This window comes from Pristis pectinata, chromosome 25 (genome assembly GCF_009764475.1).
Source record: "Pristis pectinata isolate sPriPec2 chromosome 25, sPriPec2.1.pri, whole genome shotgun sequence".
NCBI lineage: Eukaryota > Metazoa > Chordata > Chondrichthyes > Rhinopristiformes > Pristidae > Pristis > Pristis pectinata.
Genome location: NC_067429.1, coordinates 26080660 through 26104742, shown reverse-complemented (window position 1 = coordinate 26104742; position 24083 = coordinate 26080660). Strand labels below are relative to the sequence as shown.

Sequence of the window (24083 nt, the reverse complement as noted above, 5' to 3'; positions counted from 1 at the left end):
GACACAAGCTTGAGGAAATTAATTACTTCACAAGATATATTATGTGGGCTTCGAGAATGTCGCCGGGGGGAGTTTGTGCATTTCTGTAGCCGCAGCTGTGAGTTTAAATGTGAATATTAACCTTTCTCTTTGTTGTTTTCATGCTTCTTGGGGATGTGTCTTCTCTCGGTGGGTACACGGAGGCAAATCAAAAGCTTACCAGAGAGCAGCGTGGCTTTTTATTCTTTAACCCATGTAGGTTCCCTCTAAGTGATTGAATAGTCCCACGAGCCTCCCTGTGTGATGCACCACTCACCCACCGAGCTCTCCAGTGCAGTCCATGTGTAGCACATTGTTCAGTCCACACAGACCTGATGCATGACATTCTGTTCAGTCCCTCGACCTCCCTGTGTTATGCTGCTTGTATTTGTTTTATGAACCTCCCTGGATGCTTCGGGAATGGCAAATGAATGCTGACTGATGTACTTGTGGATGTATGAACTGGTATAAGTGTCTGTGTGTTCTTGTTGATCAGTGGCTGATCCCCAAGGATACCAATGTCACAATTTTGCATCGATCATGGGAGTGTATGCATGAATTGCACCAGTGAGCTGCAGCTCCACTTCAACACCTTCCAGCCTGGTTTAACTAGGCTGTCTCCTGCTGGTCACTGCTCCATCCATTGCTTCACAGGTTGCCCACGTGCACTCATTGGCCATGGCCCACTTTCACGGCTCTGTGACGCCTGTTACCTCTTCCCTTCCTCTTCTTGCTAACCCTCCGAAGGCGTCGAGAGACTCCCAGTCCTCCAGCAATATTGCTGAGGGACATCCGGGGAAACTCTACTGCTGCCCACCTTGTGGGCTCTGGCTTGATGGTGAAGTGATCCTGCCCTCCCCACCCGCGTTTCTCTCCTCCTCTCACCCCGAATCCCACAACGGGAATCACCTCCGCCTCTACCGTTTCACATCACGTCACGTAACACTGCACCATCTGCTTTGACTTGCCACTGAAACCAGGCATTAGGCTGGTGCGTATCCCCCCCAGTGTACTTCTTCGTCTTGCCAATCACCCGCTTCAAAGATTTGCATGAGATGCACGTTTTCCACTGCTCATTGATGGTAACGTCTGCTCGCTGTGTTTGTCACAGGCACAACATGCACAGTAGGAAAGCACTGCGGAACTCGCGGATTGTCAGCCAGAAGGACGATGTCCACGTCTGCATAATGTGCCTCCGTGCCATCATGAACTACCAGGTGAGAGAGAGCCACTTGGCCCCAGGTGCTGGCTTTGGCCAGTGTATTGGGTGGACCTCCTGATACTTTTAATTATACACAGTCTTATCTTGTTCTCTGCAACTTCCACAATGTACTTTACAAATAATCTCTGAAGCAAATATACTTTATATAGTGAAGACTTTAATCTTGCTTTACTAAAGAAACTTTCATGTTATAAATGTCCATCTGTGTCTTTGTGTAATTTGACCCTCTGTTGGCCCCCAGCTCCATGGGTATGCCAGCAGTTCAGTCCTTGTGGTACAATTGACTTCATGCTTTGAAACATCATGGGTTAGAGGCAATGGATAAGGCCCTTGCCTTGGATTTGCCCCTGGAACTAGTCTCGTGGTCACAGCTACCTTTCATGACTGCAGAACCCCCAGTGTCCTCCCAGCATCACTGATGCAGCCATTCTGCGAGGCGATTGGTCCGTGAGCCATGACTGGGAACTAAGGCCTCGCCTGCAACCCTTCTGATGGCTCGTGCCACCAAAAGTCTTTTCCACTGTTTGACGATGTCTCTGATGAAGCCAGTGAGTTTGCCTGCCTCTCTCTCTCTCTCTCATCTGGTCTTGGATCTTTTGGAATTTGGATGGTCTCGTCAGCACAGTGGAATCCATGAGCGATATGGTTCTGTGAAGTGCTGGGTTTCCTGTACACTCTCTACCTGGCCTCTGTCCTTTAACTCACGGGTTTTCTGTTGAACCTAAGCCTTCAGGTTCCTGTAGAGCTGTTTCTTCTCCCTTGAGGTGTGGGGCAGCTTCCCAATCCAAGAGTGCTTTGCATTTTTGGTTAATTAGCTCCTGGATGTCCTGGACATCCCGGTTTCCATTTTGAGGTATGGAGGTAGGACCTGTGCCTTGAAGTATCTCACCACCTCCTACGCTGATATGTGCAGTGGCGTTGGTTCCACTGTTTGGAGGAGGGCATGCTGTGAAGCCTGCTCCATTTGCCAGTGAGCAATTCAACACCGGTTTCCTGTTTCCCACGGGAAACTGGGGGAGTTACTCCTGGCTTGCCTCAATGACTGGCGCCTGATTGGCAGCTGCCAGCACCAATCACTCTTTTATCTCCACAACAAGCACAAAGGAGCAAGAGTGCTCGTTGATCTCCCTGGAAGCCTCTGGCTGATGGACCACCAGCTCCGTTAGCCCATCAGCCCTGGGTGAGTTACCTCTGGGAGCACCACAACTGCGGGCCTGTGCCCTCAGATCAGCCTCAGCACTTCCTGTCCGTCGCAATAGGTCGTGCAGGAAATGAGCCAATGGCAGGTCTCCAAGCCGTAGTGATCGAGCTCAAGTACGTTACACCCCCATCCCCGAGGTGTAAAGAAACTGAACATCTGAAACACTCATGAACAACCGTGAAATCATCCTCCGCTCAGTTATATGAAAGTGAAAGTTAACATGACCAAATGCAAACACTACAACCTGTTTTAGGACTTCCTTGCTTGCAAGACTTCTAATCTATAAACTTTAATCCAAATTGTCTCATTCCATGTACTGATTGACTTGCTTAGCATTAGAAGGGCCAGCTGTTTTTATTTTAATATCCAACATCAATGTTTTAATATTATGTTTTAATATATTCCTGAATGCTCGCAGTCACTGTTGGTCTGTGTTTTGATTTCTCTTCTAGTCCGGTTTCACCTTGGTGATGGAACATGAGCAATGTGTGAATGAGATCACCCTCAGTCTGAACAATAAGAATGCAAGGTAAGAGATGGTGATAAAATGATCTGCACCATAGCGATACAGGAGTCAAAATATATCCCAGTCCCAGGTCTCCAGGCTCCGGATTGAACCAATTCAGGGTCTCCTAGCTTTGGGATTGAACCAATCCTAGATCACCCAACTCTGGGATTCAACCAATCCCAGACCTCCCAGCAATAGGATTTAACCAACCCTAGTCGCCCAGCTTTGGGATTCAACCAACCCCAGGTCTCCCAGCAATAGAATTTAACCAATCCCAGGTCTTTCGGCTCTGGGATTAAACCAATGTCAAGTCTCATGGCTCTGGGATTGAACCAATCCTGGGCCTTCCAACAGTGACATTTAACACATTCTGAGCGAAAGCTTTGGAGTATTTTAGTTAGCAACATGGTGGGCCTTCACACCACACACTGCAGCAGTTTGGGCAGGAGGTCATCGACGACTACTGGAGGGTAACAGGTAGTGGGATGGCAAGAAACGCCAGCCTTGTCACCAATGAGAGGATATTTTTGAGAAAGCTCCTTGAAGACCTCTGTTGCTGCCTTGTTGTAATATCTAGTCTGCCCTGCCCTGTACTTGAGGGAAGCCCAGTCTGTTCTGTAAGATTACTGGAGGTTTGCGCTTTCTTCCACTTGCAGGACGAAAGCGCTGGTGCTGGAGTTGCTGGCTGCAGTGTGCCTGGTGCGAGGTGGACATGACATCATCCTTGCAGCCTTTGAGAACTTCAAAGAGGTAGGAGTCTTGTCTGTCGGGGTTTGCACAGGGTAGTGTCTCCACCAATGTTTATTAAACATATTTTGGAATGCTCGAGTGTTTGCAGGTTATATCTGACTGCGACACGGTTCATATTTAAAATGTCGCATGTGCTTTGTCTGTGTGGGCTTCCTGCACTGCAGGCTGTGACATCAGGAGTGTGTAGGAAGGGACAATCTGCCAAAGGGTTCACCTGTTCACTTCATGCTTAATTTTACTCAACCATCGTCGACTGCTAAATATTCCAAAGCAGGGCGGGTGGGAGACAGACCTCAACACTCACGTATTAGTTTTGCACTGGTATGAATGTGATTTAATCACATATTGAATTACTTTGATACCTCACCCTTCTATAGTGTCTCTTCCAATAGAACAAAGTGGTCACTAATGCTCCACTAACTAGGCAGATAATTTACCGCGTCAGTTTTAGATTGGAGTTTCCTCTAGTCCAACCTTCCCTTGGCAATGGGCAATCCACACTAAATGAGGTAGTGGACTGATATACTTGATCAGTTGGGATTTGACCTTTTGACTGTTTGAACAAGGAGCCAATGGCAGAGGCCAGGGGAAAGAGTGGGCGGGTACAATTAAGTAGACTGCTCTTCAAAAGAGCCAGAACAGAACCAAATGGCCAGCTGATTTCCTGTTCTACCCCATGATACAAGTCTCATTATGGCTTACAGCCAATGGGTTACATTTGAAATGGGAGTCTGTTTTATTGATAAATGCAGAGCCTCGTATCTTAACAAGACAAATGATGAAGTACTCTATTTTGGTGAAATAATTGTTGACCGGGGCATCAGTAGTGGCATGAGATCTTTTATGTCCAAATTACCAGATGTTGGCTTAGCATCTCATCCTTGGGCAGTGCAGCCCAGTGTTGGAGCAGTGCTGTACACACTGACCACAGTGTGAATGGATACACCTCACTACCCTTGTTCCAGAGGTAAATATAAACCCTGTTTCATCAACCGCTTCTCCCAGTAAACCATTCTGTGCCATACCTCTTTGGACAAAGTGAGCTTTTGCCTCTTAAAATCTCGAGAGAGCGACCTTCTGATGAACTGACCCTTCCACTGCGTCTGCTTCAGCCGTGCGTTGCTGCCTTGTAATCTAATCATAATATTGCAAGTGGAAGATCAAACAGTGCTCTTCCTTTGTAAAGAGAATGTGGGGTAAGAAAAAATGTAATTCACAATTCTGCAGCACACTGCTCTTTCCTCCTGGGGAGGAGAGAAGCAGCACTGATCTCTCTGGTATTCTGTAACTCACTTGGAGAGGTTCCAGGCTGGTCGTGGTGTGTTGCTTTTTGCAATCACTCTGGACCAGTTGTCGCAGTTGCAGGCGGTTAATGATTGGAATGATTAGCTTCCAAGTCATCTGTTTGAAACACTGAGAGTGTGTGCGCCACCCACACATTCTGCATTTAGACCCTTGTGCTATTATTAAACAACAAAATACAGCAAAAGATTCCAGTGGATGGGGAATGGTTCCCTTCTCTCGATCTTTGACCTCCGGAATGTGCCTTCAGCCGACGCCTGACGTTTATCGACGATTCCTTTACTTTAGCAGGTGGGATCTGGAGGCTGACTGCCCCTACTGCTTGCGTTGCTCTTCACTGGCCTGCGTGGGTTTTATCCTCGGAGTTGGTGGAGGGTGGAGAGGGGGTGGGTTTCGGGGTGGGTTTCAGGGTGGGGCGGTGGTCCCACTACAGCCTCATTACTGAACGTGCCTGAGTCACGTTTTCTGAAGTAAAACAGCAGCTGGCAGTTTGCAAAGAGACATCCCTCCCATAAGATTAGAGCTCAGCTGTAATGTGACCAAGCTTTGGCTGCTCCTCGGATGAAACTAAATGGAATGTCCTAGAGGATGATGTTGCTTTAACAATGTTTTGTTTTAGAGCTGCTGCTGGCTATAGTGACATGTCCATTTATAAGCCCTCAAAGCAGTTTGTATCCTTAAAGAGAGTTCAAGATTAACCCAGTTGCCATTTTGTTCGCTTCTCCGCCCTGGCCCTGCAAACACACTCAAATCAGTTTTGGGTTAGCATTTGCTGAAGGGTTGAGATTGGGCTGGAAATCAGGAGAACTGTGATCTCTCCTGAATCAAACATTGGATGCAAAAAAACAAACTGCCGGAGGAACTCAGCATCTGTGGAGGGAAATGGACAGTCCACATTTTGGGTCGAGACCCTTCATCTGGACTGGATTTCAGCCGGTGAGGTGTTGTTGCTATGGTAATGCCAGGGAAATGGCAGCTTCCACAAACAGCAGAGTTGCAAGGCCCAATATTCTCTTACAATGATCTCAGCTGAGGGAGAAACCGTGACCAACTCCCCAGGCACTAGACCGTCTGATGAGTCCCATGGAGCGAAAGAGGCAGAGGGGCGACATCTCAGAGGTATATAAAATCATGAGGGGTGTAGATAAGGTGGTCACTGTCTTTTTCCTAGGGTAGGGGAGTCTCAAACTACAGGGCATAGGTTTAAGGTGAAAGGGGGAACGTTTAAAGGGAACCTGTGGGGCAGCTTTTTCACACAGAGGGTGGTGGGTGTGTTGAACGAGCTGCCATAGAGAGTGGTAGAGATGGGTACCATTACAACATTTAAAAGACCATTTGGACATGGATAGGAAAGGTTTGGAGGGATGTGGGCCAAGCACAGGCAAATGGGCCTAGCTCAGGTAGGCGACTTGGTCGGCATGGACAAGTTGGGCCGAAGGGCCTGTTTCCCTGCTGTACGACCCTATGACTAACTGGCTCAAAGGGTGAATGGCCTACTCCTGCTTCTATCTTCTGTGCTCCGATACCTGTAGCACATTACTAACAGGAGAAAGATTGCACTGGAGATCTAAAAAATAAACTTTACATTTAACAGCATAAAGTACAGAGGCTGTTTCAAACACCCAGGCAGCAGCCGGGGCACAGAGTTTGTGGTTTGAGGCCCTTCAAAGGTCATTGGCCCTCCTCCTGTCACCACATGCGCTGAGGTGCCTGACCTGCTGAGTATTTTCAGCAGTTTCTGTTTTATTTCAGATTTCTAACAACATCAGTGTTTTACACACCAAGCTGTTCAAACCTGGAGTTGCTTATTCACTGTTTTTTGATTGGCTGAGTCTTGTCCCTGCCTCAGCGGCTTGCATCCAACCACTGCGGCTGCTCAGCAAGAGAAAGGTCAATGTTGCAGCACGGTTGTTGAGGGGATGCTCGAGTAGGCACAGCAACTGATTGGAAATAGACTCATTCCGAACCGATCTAGACAGAGCAGTAACAGAAGGACAGACACTGAAACGGTTCCACTCCGGGTGATGACTCAGGCTTCCTGGAGAAATCGCGTTTTATCTCTCATTTCTGACGCTAAGATTGATAATGATAGAGTCATAGAGAGATACAGCTTGAAACCAGGCCCTTCAGCCCACTGAGTCTGTCCCGACCATCAACCTCCCATTTACACTAATTGTACATTAATCCCATTTTTTTTATTCTACCCACATTCTCATCAACTCAGCCCAGATTCTACCCCTCACCTACACGCTAGGGGCAACTTACAGTGGCCAATTGGCACCGGAGCGTGGCGACTCGTTGCAAGCTGCCCTCTGCAGATCTACTCATTACTTTTACTATAATCGTTCTACACTTATAAAATTTCTGTGACTCTTTACTCTGTATTCTGTTATTGTTTTTACCCTGTACTACCTCAATGCACTGTGTGCTACCTCAATGTGCTCTGTACTACCTCAATGCACTGTGTAATGAATTGATCTGTACAAACGGTGTGCATGCCAAGTTTTTCACTGTACCTCGGTACAAATGACCATAATGAACCAATACCAATACCAATCAACCTAAAAATTGAGAGTTTTATCTCGTCTTCTGGTCCTTATTCCAGAGGATGATCACTGTGGCAGTACCATTGATGCGAGGATGCCAGTGGTTAATTAGCATCAGCCTGACCATTATCACATTGATTTTTCGGCGGGTGGGGAGAGGAGGCACTTGCTGTGTGTAAATTGGCTGCAGTTCACCCTGTTTTACGAGAGACTACATGTCCATGGAGCTTCGCTGGCTGCAAGGCACATTGGAACATCCCAAGGCACTATACAAATGCAAATCTTCCAGACCAGAAAGGGGGCAATGCTCACGATGAGCTGTCTGAAGCCGTGTGAATGATTAGACCACCTTCGAACATGTCCTCTCCGTTGGCTGAGTAACAGATTTGATGAATTTTAGCTCCACAGTGCTGAACTTGATGCTCACTGCCACATTCCTTACTCTTGCAATGTCACCTTAGTTTTGTTCTCATCCACGCCCACGCAGAGGTTACTCCCCTCAGGATCTCATTCGCGCCTGTCCTGCCTGCCACTGATCTGTCCTCTTGCATTTCGTGCTGTATCATGCTGCTTCTCTGTATGGAGAAATTCTAGTGCAGAGTGTGACTGCGGTGATTTCTGAGTGGACTTGAACTTCTCCATAAAATTCAGCTGTGGTTGGCGCTAGACCAGTCACATATTTTCCGCATTGGATGCACATGGAACATTGCCCTGGAAGTTGCCATGTGTTGTGAGATGTGCCTGTTAGTCGGCACTCTTGGGGCAGTAATGTTTTATTAGCACTGGTTCCTGAGTAGGTGCCGGCCCGGGGAACCCACTTGATTACTGACAATCAGGGCTCTCCCCTTTCCCCTTGTCTACTGTACTGCACCCTCCTCCCTCAAGCATTGATTGTATCCCACAATGACCAATGACCCCCCCACCCCCCCGATCCCTTATTTAACACAGACTCTGGCCCCAGCTCCTTGATCCAACCCTCGACCAATGTTCTGGCCCGACTTCTGATCCTTGAGCCAAGCTGTGACTCCATTCCTGACTGCTTCCCATCCCTTCCCGACAAATCCCCAAGTCAACAACTGGTGTTTGTGAAGACAACATGTATTGACCTGTGTGCAGTAAAGTGAATGCATGTAACTGGAACAGTGTCTCCATTGTCAAACCTGTGACCAGCCAGTGAATGCACTTGACCACACAGTGTCAACATGTGGACAACATTGCCCTCTGCTGACGGATCTGTGTAGGAAAGAGTGTCTTCCTGAATCTTGTGAGGCACCCACTCAACTGTGAACTTGTCAAACGTAGATTAACTGAAGTAAGTAATGACTTCAGGAGGCGTCATTAGTCTGAAAGTGCACAATTTTTATAAACTTTATCATGCAATTCAAACGACTAGTTATAGAAATGAAGGTGCTTCAATTCATAGAGCAACTTTAACACTGGATTATTATTCAAACCAGAGCAATAGCAAGGAAATCCCAGGACCCCTTGACGGCATCCCGCCTCGTTCTGACAGCTGGTTTGGGTGCTGTTTCTTGCAGTGTCGTGGTATGGAACTTTTTTTAAGGTGAAGGAAGAAATATAAACATTGACGTCCTAACCTCCTCGATCAAATATACCTTGGCACCACCTGCCACCTTGTTCTGGAGCAGAAGTGCCAGATGTTACTTATCTCTGTGACATTTCTCCTCCCCTCTACAGCCTGTGTCCTCTCTGGGGTGGTCAAGGATGGATGGGGCCGTGTGAGGAGGTCTATGGGGCCCCCACTCCCTACCCCTCCCATGCACACAGCACTATGCAAGAATGAGCCATTCTCCGCTGTGCTCCGTCATTCTCTTGGATGCAGGTGTTTGGAATAACCAGGCAGCCTTCATGAGGTTTAAGCTCTCCGTGATTGAGTCAGGCACTGGGTTGTCTGGCCTTCCAGGAATGGAGAGGCTCTTTATGGATCTTCATGTCTTGGCTTCTGCTGTTAACATAGAGAAGCATGTTAACATGGAGAAGGCCAGGGAGCACCCTGTCTGTTGTTGGTCAAAAATGTGATAGACCTCTCTCTCAGTCCCAGCCTCCCAGATGTGTGACACACACCTCTCTCAGTCCCAACCTTCCCGGTGTGTGACACACCTCTCTATCGGTCCCAGCCTCCCAGATGTGTGACACACCTCTCTCTGTGCCGGCCTCCCAGTTGTGTGACACATCTCTCTGAGACCCACTCTTCCAGATGTGTGACACACTTCTCTCTCAGTCCCAGCCTCCCAGATGTGTGTCACACCTCTCTATCAGCCCCAGCCATCCAGATGTGTGACACACCACTCTGTGCCAGCCTCCCAGATGTGTGTCACACCTCTCTATCAGCCCCAGCCATCCAGATGTGTGACACACCACTCTGTGCCAGCCTCCCAGATGTGTGACACACCTCTCTCTCAGACCCAGCCTCCCAGTCGTGTGACACACCTCTCTCTCAGACCCAGCCTCCCAGTCGTGTGACACAGCTGTAAACACAGTCCAGCCTTCCAGATGTGTGACATGGCTGTCTGCTCAGTCCCACCCTTCCGGATGTATGGCACAGCTGCCCACTCTCATCCTTCCAGATGCGTGTCACAACTGTAAATGCAGTCCAGTCTTCCAGATGTGTGGCATAGCTGTAGGCCCAATCCCAGCTTTCCAGATGTGTGACACAGCCGTCCTCTCAGCCCCTGCCTTCCAGATATTTGACACAGCTGTCTACTTACTTATAGCTTTCCAGGTGTATGGTGCAGCTAGCTACCTGTCCCAGCTTTCCAGATGTGTGGCACAGCTGTCTGCCGTCCCATTGCTCTGCTTCCTGCCTCCACACCTTTTTGCATTTATCATTTTGAAGTATTTATCTTGTAAAATCTGTGATGGCAGGAATTTGCTGGGATATTTTCACTCTGCAAATGTGAATACAAGGAGGTAACAGAGGCAATATTGACCATTTCCTGGCGACTTCCTGGACTATTGACCCTGATAACCTCTGCGGTCAGGATTTTCTTCTTGTCTCTTCTTTCTTCATCCTTGATTTTCACCACTTTACCTACTCATTTCCCAGAGGAAATAGTTCTTCCTCATTCTATCTGATTACAATTCTTCACAACTTTTAATTAATAAGTTAGGGTTTCTTTAGATTGTCTACCCTGCTGAAAACTCCCAGTTTCCCTTGACAACAAGTCTTTTTTTTTTGCGTGTGTCTCTGTTAGAACAGCAGCAAGAAGCTTCCCTGCAGAGCATTAAATCTCTGTTCCCGCTAAGGATCCAGGACAGTTTTGGCTCCAGAAGTGGATGAGTAGAGGCAATGATCAGCCAGTCTGTTCACTTCTGCTTTAGGCAGTGCTCTCAGATGCTCGTCTGCCGTGATGCAGGTGCCTGGAACCATACAGAGAACTTAAATACCTTCCGTATAGTGAAGCACTTCACAACCTCCCCACTGACTCTCTCTGTACAACTAGGTGAATTAACAGTTCTGGTCATTAATATTTTCTTGGTATTATCTCTGCTACTCAAATTCCTTTCATTCCCTGTAGCTTCTGCTAATGTAGCGTGCCCTGATATGCAAACAAACTGCAGGGTAACAGTGAGAAACTGGGCTATTCACCACGGGCACTAACATACCATACTCCAATAGATGTACCTTGAACTCCTCTTCTGTAGTCTGTTCCTGATGAGATCCATTGGACCAAATTTCAGAAGCAGCGTTCATGCATCCTGCACTTCACACCTACCTCAGAGGAGCCGTCTCCACCTTGATCTCCAGACTTTGAGGGAATTTTTCTTGTCTTGCCCATGATGGTGCACCCTGGGGATGAATAAGAGGACTGAAGGATGTGAGTGGCTGGTTGTGGGTTAGCGGAGGGACTGCTGTGTGTGCTGCTAGTGCTGTGGCTACTCCAGTGGTTACACTTGCAGTGTGCACAACGGTGGCATCGCCCGTTCTTCAAAGTAAAATCACTGGAGACAAAGTGATTGGGAATATTGTGAAGATGTGACAAGGCCTGGAAATGAATTCAGATCCATAATCATTGTTCCTCTCGGAGATGTGCACAGAGGGACGGAGGGTTCTGTAGGGATGGTGGATTCTTTAAGGATGGAGGGTTCTGAAGGCATGGAGGGTTCTGAGGGATGGAAGGACGGAGGATGTAGGGGCAGAGGGTGCTGTAGGAGTGAAGGGGTGGAGGCAGGCAGACAAAGACTGTGGCTGAATCCATTTTGATGGACCAAATGACTAATACACATTTTACAGAATCCTACATCACACAAGAAAGCCATTTGGCCCATCATGGCTATGCTAGCTTTAATAAAATACACGGAGACACAAGAAATTCTGCAGATGCTGGAATCTGGAGCAATACACAAAAAGTGCTGGAGGAGCTCAGCAGGTCAGGCAGCATCGATGGAGGGAAATAAAGGGTCAACCCCCACCCGCACCCCCCCCCCACCTTCTTATTCTGGCTTCTGCCCTCTTGTTTGCCAGTCCTCATGAAGATCTCGGCCCGAAACGTCGACTGTTTATTTCCCTCCATGGATGCTGCCTGACCCGCTGAGTTCCTCCAGCACTTTTTGTGTATTGTTTAAGAGAGTACAATCCACGTAGCCCCATTCCCGTTCTACTAAACCACGGGCATTTAGACAAGAACAGGCAGGGAATGGAGGGATACAGACCACGTGCAGGCAGATGGAAGTAGTTTGGATGGCCAACATGGGAGACACAGACCCAGTGGGTCGCAGGGCTGCATGGTTCCGTGTTCTGTGTTCAGACCCCTGCGACATTCTTTTTCCTTTTCATGTCAATGTCCAGTTCTGTTTTGAAAGTCACCATTGGGCAGGACCGTTCTGGATCCACCCCGAGCCCACTGCCCTCCTGCACTAATCTCAACAGGGTACAGAGGGTTAGCCCTCTACACCTGGGAGTCCCCCTGAAAATCAGAGCAGGACGTGAGTGGTAACGTGTCCTGAGGTGGCCAATCCGCAGTCCCTGACCTTGACAGTCCTGATGGCCTTTGACAGCTTGCCACTGTGAGAGGACTGAACTAGTTTCTGGTAATCAGGGGCATTGGCAAAATTGGTAAATTGGTTTATTATTGTCACCTGTACCAAGGTACAGTGAAAAACTTTGTTTTGCATCCCATCCATACAGATCGATACATCGAAGTAGTACAAGGGAAAAGCAATAACAGAACGCAGAATATAGTGTTACAGTTACAGAGAAAGTGCAGTGCAGGCAGACAATAAGGTGCAAGGCCATGATGAGGTAGATTGTGAGGTCAAGAGTCCATCCTATTGTACAAGAGGTCCATTCAATAGTCGTATAACAGCAGGATAGAAGCTGTCCTTGAGCCTGGTGGTACGTGCTTTCAGGCTTTTGTACCTTCTGCCCGATGGTGGGGGGGGTGGGAGGCGGGGTGGGAGAAGAGAGAATGTATGGGGTGGGAGGGGTCTTTGATTGAAAAACTGTGTAAATAGGCGTAAACAAAAATCGTTGCACAAAATAAGTTTAATTAAAAACATCACAAAGCCTACGGAATTAATTAAAAATATTAAGATAAAGTAAAACACTCACCTTTTCACTCAGATGAATGGGGTCACTGTACGTACACCAGTCATGCCTTGGGACATTGCAAAGTTTACTCACCGCCGCGCCTCCCCACCATCCCCCAGCCCAGGACCTTTGAGCTCTGTGCTGTGTCAGTGGCGGAATACACTGATCTTTGACCTCCAGCTTGCTCCTGCCTGCTGCTGCTTTTTGATGGGGGTGGGGTGGGGTTATGGAGGTTCGAGAAGAGCCGAGCAGTGAGGAGGAAGTCCTCCATCGCCAGCACGACCTGTTGGTTGTCCACCGCCATCCTTTCAGCAGAAGCCAACTCATTCCACGAACGTGGTTTGCCTCTCCTTCCCTTTCTCTCCAACAGCAGCAGGGGAAGAATCAGTGACATTGTGCTTCGGCAAGTGGGCAGTTGTGATCAAGGAGGGGATGTGTCATTCTGGCTGTGTTCTTTCAGGTCTGTCGGGAGAAGGTCCGCTTTGAAAGGCTCATGGAATATTTCCGAAATGAAGACAGCAACATCGACTTCATGGTACGTTGGTTTGGCCGGGAGCTTCCCAGGCATGGGGTCAGACGAGCTTCCATCATCCCTGTAGACTTGTCAGGGAAGGAGGCTCTTCATTGACTTCATTCCAAGCTCATGTATCATTGGAGTGTACTCTGTACCTGATGTGCCCAGTGTGGCTGGGATACTCCAGTCCCCAAACCATGGGGGGTGTTAGTGAAGTGAGTGTTGAACCCCACCTTGCACAGAAGGTGGATCTGACGATCGGTTGGTGCATGATTACCAGGCTGGGTGGTCCTTTCCAAGCAGTGGGCCCACCCATTCCACATGTGCTTGGCCTCTGTGAGGCAGCCTTCCATCCAGCCTTGTGCTCACGAGTGTTTTAAGCCGACGCAGTTGTTGGGGCATTGCAGGCAGTCAGCAGCTGGCCACAGGGTCTGGGAGGCAGCAGTTCAACAAGCTGCTCCCACGTGGTGTGAGGCAGCTCACAGGAGTCCGGCAGATGTCGGCTGAAGATTCCCTCAACGGGGCGGCATTGTCCATCAGAGAGTGCGCCGTCAGTGGCTGCAGGGTCAGCTGGTTGGGCCGTACTCTCTTCAGGCCCAGTTTAAATATAACAGCCTGAAGAATAACATTGGCTTTGGTGCAGGCTTTAGGTTTCAAGTGTTCTCAGTGTCTGTCTGTCTGTCTCTCTCTCGCTCTCTTGCTCTCTCTTCCCCCCCCACCCTGCCCCCCCACTCTCTCTCTCTCACTCTCTGTCACTTTCTCTCCCTCATTCTCTCTCACTCTTTCTCCCCCTCTCCCCATATCTCCATCACCCTCCCCCTCACTTTTGCTCTCTTTCCCTCTCCCCTCCTCCCTCTCTCTCCCCCTCCTGCCTCCTTCTCCGCCTTCCCCCTCCCCCTCCATAAGACGTTTCCCCTCTTCACTCTAAGTACCTTTGTGGTCAGTAACCCCAGTGCCCTTTTACCGCTCTCCACAGGTCGCCTGTATGCAGTTCATTAACATCGTCGTGCATTCCGTCGAGGACATGAACTTCCGGGTCCACCTACAGTTTGAGTTCACCTTGCTGGGACTGGACGAGTACCTTAACGTAAGAGAGCGCAGCACGGTGGCTAGAGGTTGTCAGCAGCAGTGAGGTGTGATCTCCATGGGTCAGCAGAGGCCGTGCCTGTCCACTGGAGGGCGATGGTGGGCCTTTGAGCACCCATTGGGAGTGTTGGATGGGGGTCACCGTGGTGGTTCGGTTTTACCAACAGCTATGGCCGAGGCCCATGAGACAGCCTAATGGGCACTGCACATTTTGGGGATTGAAGCACTGACCCCTGTTTCTCAGGACCCAGGCAGGGGTCACAATGGCAGGTCGCCCTGGTCCAATCAGGTCGGGGCATGAGGTGGAGAGGGGCAACACATCCCTTGTCAGCAAGGCGAGGGTGTCAAGGCCGGTGCTGGGAAAGGGCACGGCTTTGGGGGGTAGATGACGCAGGGTGGGGTGGAGGGGTGGGGGAGTTTGATGGAGTTGTACAGCTCAGAAACAGGACCTTTGGCCCACCAGGTCTGTGCCAACCATCAAATACCCATCTATATTCATTCCATTTACCAGCGCTTGGTCCGTACCTTCTGTGCCTTGACAGTTCACATGCTTGTCCAGATACTTTGTTAGCGCTGTGAAAGTCTCTGCCTCCACCAGTGCGTTCCCAATTCCAGCCACCCTCAAGGTCTTCCTCTCCTCACTTCTTCCCCTCACCCTCATCCAATGCCCTCTAGCTTTTGACACCTCTGTTCTGCTGAACAGTTTCCTGCCATCTACCCTGTTCATGCCCCTCGTCATTTTGTACACCTCCATCAGGTCCCCCCTCAAGCCTCCTCCATTCCAATAAAAGCAAACGCAGCCTCTCCTCATAAACGAAAAGCTCCATCCCAGGCAACACCCAGGTGAACCTCCTCTGCACCCTCTTCAGTGCAGTCAGGTCCTTCCTACGGTGTGCTGAGCGGAGCTGTACACAGTGCTGCCGCTGTGGGCCGACCTGTGTTTTATAAAGCTGTATCATATCCTCCCTACTCTTATATTCATTGCCACGGCTAATGAAGGCGAGCATCCACACCTATCTCCACCCATGCTGTCACCTTCAGCAATCCTTGGACTTGTACACCAAGGTCCCTCTGTACCTCAATGCACCTGGGGCTTGACCATTCATTGTATGTGCCCTACTCTTATTACTACTCCCAAAGTGCATCACCTCACACATCAATATTAAATTCCACCTGCTATTGCTCTGCCCATTTTACCAATCGATCAATGTCCTCCTGTAACCTAAGCCTATCTTCCTCACTGTCAACAACATCACAACCTTTCGCCACACTGTTTTCTTGTTAACCCTTCGAAGAATTCAATCCAATTATTCAGACAGGATCTCCCCCCAACGATTCCATGCTGATGATCTTCGATTAATCCCTGCCTTTCCAAGTGTAATCTTGTGCAATCCAAGTACAATCCTGTCCCTCGGGATATTTTTTTCCAAACAGCTACCACTGACGTGAGGCTCACAGGCCTCGAGTTACCGGGCTTATCCGTGCTGTCCTTCTTGAATAAAGGTATCACATTTGCTGTCCTCCAGTCATCTGAACCTCACCTGCAGCCAGCGAAAATTTATTAATATCTCTCACAGCCCCAGCAATCTCCTCCCATAGCAGCTTGGAATATATCTCATCAGGGGCCGGAGATTTATCCACCTTTAAGCCTGCTAAGACGTCTAATGTCTCTGCCTTTTTGACGATTCCATGCGCTAGAATTTCACCATTCCACTTCCTAAATTCTCCTGCTATGGCACCCTCCTTAGTCAATATAGATGAGAAATATTCATTTAAGACCTCACCCATGTCTGGCTTCACACACACAATGCAACTTTGGCCCCTAATGGGCCCTACTCTTTCCCTGGTCACTTCTTGCCCTTAATATAGTATAAAAAGCTTTGCAACGTTGCTTAATCCTGTCTGCCAGTGATGTTTCATGCCACCCCCTTTGCTCTCGAATGGATGAATCGGGGTAGACTGGGGTCCGAGGGGTTGGGCGTAACATCTGGAGGTGGTGGACTTGAGGTCATCAGTGAAGTAGAGGGGGACCAATCAAGCAAAGGGAAAGAAGACAGTTGACTGATAAGAAGTCCCAGTCCCTCAATTGCTTGGGAAGGTCCCGCTTGTCCGGGTTGTCTAGTGACGTCTGTTCTCTGGAGTTAGAAGAATGAGACTGATCTTGTTGGGATGTAGAAGTTTCGGAGGGGACTTGTCAGCGTGGAGAGTGAGAGGGAACTTCTCCCTCCTGCAAATATCTGGACCAGAAAGCACGGTTTCAGATCAATGGAGGTGAAGAGGAATTTCTTCCCTCAGAGGATCATGACTCGAGAATTCTCTCCCCCAGAGAGGTGGCACGGGGGCAAGGTGGCACAGCCAGCAGAGCTGCTGCCTCGTAGTACCAGGGACCTGGGTTCAATCCTGATCTCAGGTGCTGTCTGTGTGGAGTTTGCACGCTCTTCCTGTGACAGTGTGGGTTTCCTCTGTGTGCTCCGGTTTCCTCCGTGTGCTCCGGTTTCCTCCCACGTCCCCAGGACCTACAGGTTGGAAAGTTAATCGGCCACTGTAATTTGCCCCTAATGTAGTGAGTGGTGGAATTTTGGAGGGGGAGGGGGGAGGTTGATGAGAATGGGGGAAATAAAAACATGGGATTGATGTAGGATTAGGGTAAATGTTGATGGTTGGTGCAGACTCAATGGGCTGAAGGGCCTGTTTCTGTGCTATATCTCTTGATGACTCTGTGACAGGCTGTGGAGGGTGGAGTCTTTGGATGGAGTGAGGGCTGAAATGGACAGGTTTTATGGACTCCTAAAGTTGAGGGTCATGGGAAACAGGCAGGAAGATGGAGCTGAGGGCCACGCTCATGTCCACCAGGATCTTGTCCGAGTAGCAGAGCAGGCTCACGGAGTTCCTTCTGCATTTAAGGTGCTCCAAATTCTCCCATGATGCACCAAACTGACTGTTGCCGAGGAAACACCCACCATCATGTGTATCCTGATGTTGAAATTAGAATGGCCTTTTTCACTTTGGTGCTATCCTAGTAAAAAGAATCCCATCTGACACTCGTGAGTTTGTTGCTCAGTGATGTTAATACAAAGGTGTACATTACAGTCTGGAATTCTTATTGTCTCACTGCTCCAGGGGATAGGACTTTCTAAAGGATGACCCTCCAATTCAAATGCTTAACACCTGCAAAGATCTACCCTGCGCTGTTTTACCCTTGACAGTCCCACAGGTTGAAATGTCACTGGAAGGAGCTGGGAGCAAACACGGGGGAGCTTTGACGCAGGAAAAGCACTGATCCCAGGCTGCTGTCTGGGCTCCTGCTTGTTGTGGCAGGTCCGATAAAATAACGTGTTGGCTAATTTGCAGAAACTGAAGCCATCGGAAAGTGAGAGGCTGCAGGTTCAGATCCAGGCGTACCTGGATAACGTGTTTGACGTTGGTGCACTGCTGGAGGATGCGGAGACCAAGAACGCAGTGTTGGAACATGTTGAGGAACTGCAGGGAGAAGTAAAATCAGGTACTGACAGAGGGGGAGGAGGTTTGGGTATTATATACACTCAGGCACCAACTCACTGTAAGGGATCTCACTCGGGTGGTGGGGGGGGGGGAGGTGGGGAGAGAGAGAGAAAGAGACTACTGCAGTAAAACTCTGATAATCCAGCACCTGACTGTTCAGAATGATGGTCGGGCATCTGACCCATTAGTCTGGAATGTGATCGGGGATATGAGGACGGACCTGGGATCCGAACTGTGGGCCGGGTGTGTGGTCAAAAGCTGAAGCTGGCTGTGCAACACTAGGGGTCAGGAAAATGGAATGGTCTTTAGCCAGAGGGTCGGAAGTACTTGTATACCTCCCACTCCCTTTACCCTCAACGGGTTCACTGGAAAGTTTATTATGCTGTATAACATGCAAAGAAAAATGAAATAAAAGTATGTTTGGGTGTTAATAGGGAGTAACATTCAGTAGTCTGGAAAATCTGCTGGTCTAGCACAATCAGAGTCCCAGCGGTGCTGGGTTATTGGAGTTTAACTGTATTGGGTCACAACCAGCCAGCTGTCAATGACTCTCGGAGGTCGTTGTGCCATTTTGATTTCGACTCTGCTGTTGAGAAGGTCAGCGGAGGCCCCTGTGCTGTTGCTGGTCTGTACAGACCTTCAGCAGCTGCAGCCAGAATGGGCAAGTCGGTAGAGTGATCTCTGAGGACCAGCAGGTGTGTGGGTGTCATCCTGCCGCTGTTCCACAGTGTGAGCAGACGGTCCTGACACCAGGTATCCAGTCCAGCCGTGGGTCCTGTTCTGTTTCTTGCAGCGTGAACCGGTATCCATGGGGCTCAAAGCCAAGACATTAGCTTCGTGACCACGGTGTAAATTTCAATGTGGAAAAGTCCACTACCATTCGCCGCAGGGAACAATGATTCCTTCTCCCCTATACATAGGTCCCTGGGCAGACCAGTGGCTCCTAGTGATCAGTACCCTCAGCTATGGAACCCAACCCATCACTGCAAAAACTCCCTCCCTACACTCTCTATTAATTATTTAACCACATTACCATCTCCTTAAAGCAATTTAAAAATATTTCCCTGATGTCTTCTGAAGGGTTCCTGCTGCCTGGCGGGAAAGTTATGCCATACGCAAAGAGTTTCAGCTGCTGTGGCTTGAATGAGCTGGGACCCTGTAGAAACGTTCCCAAGTCGGTTGTATCCTCACCCCCAGTGACCGGAGTACAGAGCTGAAAAGATGCTCCTAACCTGCCGTGCCAGTGGGAGCAGTGCACTGGAACAAATCAGGGACTCATCCCACACAGAATGAGGCCATTTGGCCTACCAGCTCATGCTAGCTCTCTGAAGCCATTCTTCTGTTAGTCCCACAACCCCTGTCTTTTCCCTGCACACCCCACATCCTCCCTTTCTTATTGGTATCTCATTGCCTTTGATCGTAAGTATTCAATTTGCTTTCAGCCATGTGTTCCACAGCGGACGTGGTGGGGTGAAGCTTGGTTATCCCAGCTGGAATCCCTGAGGGTAGGATGAGGCAGAATGGGGGAGAATCAAATTGTCAAACTGCGTCCTAATCACGTGCTGGTCGAGACTCAGTTTCTTGTTTCTGTTTACCCTGCACCTTGCTCAGCTGACGGAAAAGCTGCAGGAAGCCGAGAATGACTCCATGATGAAGATTGCAGAGTTGGAGAAGCAGCTGATACAGGCCCATAAGGAGGTGGAAGTTCTCAAGGTGAGTGTGAGGCGAGGCCGTCGGTTCATCTCTGGAGTGCTGGGGTGGGGGGAGATCTGGCGGGGATGGGCGGGCGCTCACAGGGCACCGAGCTCAGTCCCCACCTCTGCCAAGAGCAGACTGGAGGCAGTGAAAGAGAGAGGTTCTTCCTCACTCCGAGGTGAAAGGTCAGAGCAGGGGCCTCGGAGAGTGGGGGAAGGGTGGGCGGCCTACGGTCAGGGTTGGGAGGGTGGGTGGAGCAGGGGTCAAAGCACCAGGTTCCCCACAACACCACCCCCCCAACCCCGCCAAACCCTCCTGCTGTAGACAGAGCACAGTAGTGTGAAATAGTTAACGTTAGGGCTGATACACCCCCAGACTCCCAACCCCTCAGTTACCAATCCCCATCTGTTCTCAGCATTGTTTCAAGCAGGGGAATGGGACAATTGCTAGTAGCAAGCGGGATTCTTCCACAAGTAGGATTTTTGGACCTTGATGATGTGATTGAAACCAAGTGTTATTTCATTTGGTGGGGGGGTGGGGGGTGGAGGGCGCAGTGGGCAAGCAGAGATTATTTGCTTGCCTTTACAGCTGCACAGTGGGGAGGGGGTCACCGAGGACCAGAAGACCCTCGGTGGATAAGTTACAATCTCTGTGAGATGGGGTGTTTCCCTGGAGATCAGTAGGAAGCCTTGTCCCTGCCCCCACCCACCCCTCCTTCACTAACTCTCTGCAGTCCCAACTCCAGGAGTTTCTACTGAGGGGTGCCCACTGACAGACTCGTCAGCTGCTCTGCATGTCCCCTGCCCCCATCCACCAGCAACCGCTTCCCCCGTCGGCTTAAGATGGGAGTCTCAGAACCAGCAAGGTGCAAAGTGGGAGCCGTCTGGCCCGCAGGAACTGGGCAGGTGATGGCCATGAGCAGGAGGTCTGCTGAGGACCAGGGCCTTCTGGAGGGTTGGTTCGGAGCCTGTGTGCTGAGCGCCTTCTCACTGAGCCTCTCACTCACACCCGTCTTTCTACCTTTAATACATGACGTCCTGGATGCCACAGAGAGAGAGTGCAGGAACAGGCCCACTGAGTCCATGCCAGCCATCAGACACCCATTCACACTAATTCCGGAGTCACACTGCATGGAAACAGGCCCTTTTGCCCACAGACTTCACACCGACCATCGGTCCCCCTTGTAAACTAACCCTAGTTAACTAGACCTAATTTATTTTTTGCCAAAAAACAAACTGCTGGAAGAATTCAGCCAGTCAAGCAGCAACTGTGGAGCCAAATTGACGGTTAGGACCCTGCATCAGGCCTGAGGGTGCCGAGGGAAGATGGCCATTGTGTACAAGTGAGAGGGAGGGGTGAGACAGGGGCTGGTAGGTGATAGGTGGAACCGGATGATGGGCGGATGGAGGGAGGGGGTGAGACAGGGGCTGGTAGGTGATAGGTGGAACCGGATGATGGGCGGATGGAGGGAGGGGGTGAGACGGGCTGGGAGGTGATAGGTGGAACCGGATGATGGGCGGATGGAGGGAGGGGGTGAGACGGGCTGGGAGGTGATAGGTGGAACCGGATGATGGGCGGATGGAGGGAGGGGGTGAGACGGGCTGGGAGGTGATAGGTGGAACCGGATGATGGGCGGATGGAGGGAGGGGGTGAGACGGGCTGGGAGGTGATAGGTGGAACTGGATGATGGGCGGATGGAGGGAGGGGTGAGACGGGCTGGGAGGTGATAGGTGGAACCGGATGATGGGCAGATGGAGGGAGGGGTGAGACGGGCTGGGAGGTGATAGGTGGAACCGGATGATGGGCGGATGGAGGGAGGGGGTGAGACGGGCTGGGAGGTGATAGGTGCAACCGGATGATGGATGGAGGGAGGGGAGCGACGAGTATTTAGACTGGTAGGCAGTAGGTAGAACCAGATAAGGGAGGGATGATGGAGCCAGGGAATAGGAAAGGTGAACCAAGGGTGAAGAAAGCCAGGTAGATAGGTTTGTGGGTGGTGGGCAGGTGGGCCGAGGTGGGGGAGGGTGATGAGTCCAGGTGATGGGGGAGGGATAGATGGAAAAGGTGAACAGACCCTGGCTGGACGGGTGGGAGTGGGAAAGGGTCACATGGTGTAGGGAGTTACCTAAAATTGGAAAATTCAGTGTTCAATTGTTTGCCAATATTGGTGCAAATGTTGAAGTTTGGATCTTGGTGTTGTGCTGCCTGGGAGCTTGGTCTTTTACAGGGATCTTTCTCCCCCACAGGAGAAATCCAGTGACTCTGCGGCAAGGCTGCAGTCTCTGCAGGCACAGGTGACAGACAGCAACGTGGTGGTCCGACAGCACACTTCCTTGGAGCAGAAACTCATCCAGCTGGAACAGCAGGGTCTGCTCAAGATCAATCGTGGAGACAACGGAGACTTTGAAATAGATATCGTTCCGGTCATAGTGAAAGAAACGGTCGTAACCACGACACCGACACCCAGGCCTGAGCCCAAGCAAGGTACAACGCACTAAATCTTCCCTGCCCTTACTCTTTGTACTTTGCTCATTCTGTCAGGAGACATGTTAGACTCTCACTGCTCCAATCCAGCGATTTCAGGATCACTTTTCTTCTGTGATAAGGGACTGTAGAAAAGCAGGAGACACGATAATTTTTTTATAGAACTGGCTTCTGGGAATGAACAACTATATTTAGTTTGGAGTGCAGAACCAGAGGGACATTTTGAAATGAGTAAGTCTCAGAATACTGAGACTTGAACTATTTGTTGAACCAGAACGATCATTGTTCTTTCTCTGAACCCTTCCCAGTGAATCCTTTTGGAAAATGAGGAAGGAGTTTGACTGGCTCACTCTATAACTAGCCCAGGTCTTCCCCAAGTGGGTGAGAGGAGATGCTGTCAGTGGAGTTGCAGAGAAACCTTAGCACATTTCTCAATAACTTGCGTGGCTGATGATCATGGAGTCATAGAGTGGGAAACAGGCCCTTTGGTCGACCAAGTCCACGCTGACCATCAAGAGCCCATTGGCACTAATCCTTTTATTTTATTCTCCCCACATTCCCTCAACTCCCCCCACCCCCCCCGCCCCTCAGATTCTACCACTCACTTACACACTAAGAGCGATTTAGAGTCGCCAATTAACCTACCAACCCGCATGTCCTTGGGATGTGGGAGGAAACTGGAGCACCCAGAGGAAATGCGGTCACAGAGAGAATATGTAAACACTACACAAACAGCACCAGAGATCAAGATTGAACCTGGGTCACTCGGGCAGTGAGGCAGCAGTCCTCCTGCTGCGCCACTGGTGTTCTCCAAATCCTTCTCAGTGGATTCCCAGCTGACCAAAATTACAAATGACTGACTCAGATCTTTTGGTAAATATTGAGGACCTCAAAATTCTTTGATCACCCATTGCCGAAATTGGGATAAAAATTGGGATAAAAATCCTCCCTGGATTAGTCAACCTTTATGATGACATTCAATAATCTCTGACTCCACATTTACAGCCTCCGAGTTGACGGGAGGTTTGAAAAAATGTTAACTAATTCTTTCTGTTCCACAAACGCTCGGTGAGAACGGTCCTTGGGATTGTTGGGGATTTGTTACCTGAAGCATTCCAGTTCACATTGAAGGAATGAGAAGGTGTTGAAGCTGAGGTGTGAGCTCCTGGTCTGTATCTCTTGAGATTCTGGCTGGCAGTAAACTTGTGGGCCTAGAAATTGTTTCAGGATTCACCATGCATTAAAGTCGCGGCAACTAGTGTATATTTTGTGCCCAGGTTGTCCGCAGCAGTCTCCTCTTGCACATAAGGCCTTTACACCATAGCTCAGGCCTTGCACAGAATGAAAGCCGAAGGGCCGAATGTCCACAAGCTCCACCAATGCAGCTTGGGAGGTGAAGGGTCACAGCCAACAGGGGATGGCCTGGTTGAGAGGAGGCCCAGGAGTCAGGTGGAGGTGATGTGGAAGGTCGAACCTGCAGTGAGGGAGTTGGGTTGAGGCATTCGTTAGGGGTAAAGGGTAGGAGTTTGGTTAGGCTGGGAGCACACTCGGCTCTCAGGGGCTGGTCAGAGACTTGATTGGCAGGTCTGAAAGACATCTGCAGTGAGATAGATGTGGGGGTGATAGGAGTAAGGAGTAAACACAGATATTAAAAAGGGACATACCCTGCAGGTGGATCCGCAACGCTGGATTCCATGGCCAGGAG

At 49.8% G+C, this 24083-nt stretch overlaps 1 protein-coding gene across 2 annotated transcripts in view; it reads left to right on the top strand.

Moving 5' to 3' along the window:
* fmnl1a (formin-like 1a) overlaps window positions 1–24083 on the top strand; it is a 184060-nt gene that overhangs the window by 124777 nt on the left and 35200 nt on the right. For both annotated transcript variants that reach the window (XM_052038819.1, XM_052038818.1), the window contains 8 exons: window positions 1130–1235; window positions 2894–2970; window positions 3606–3699; window positions 13559–13633; window positions 14589–14699; window positions 18050–18195; window positions 19807–19912; window positions 22141–22378. In XM_052038819.1, the coding sequence (XP_051894779.1) occupies window positions 1130–1235; window positions 2894–2970; window positions 3606–3699; window positions 13559–13633; window positions 14589–14699; window positions 18050–18195; window positions 19807–19912; window positions 22141–22378 (953 nt within the window). The remainder of the gene's footprint in view (window positions 1–1129; window positions 1236–2893; window positions 2971–3605; window positions 3700–13558; window positions 13634–14588; window positions 14700–18049; window positions 18196–19806; window positions 19913–22140; window positions 22379–24083) is intronic.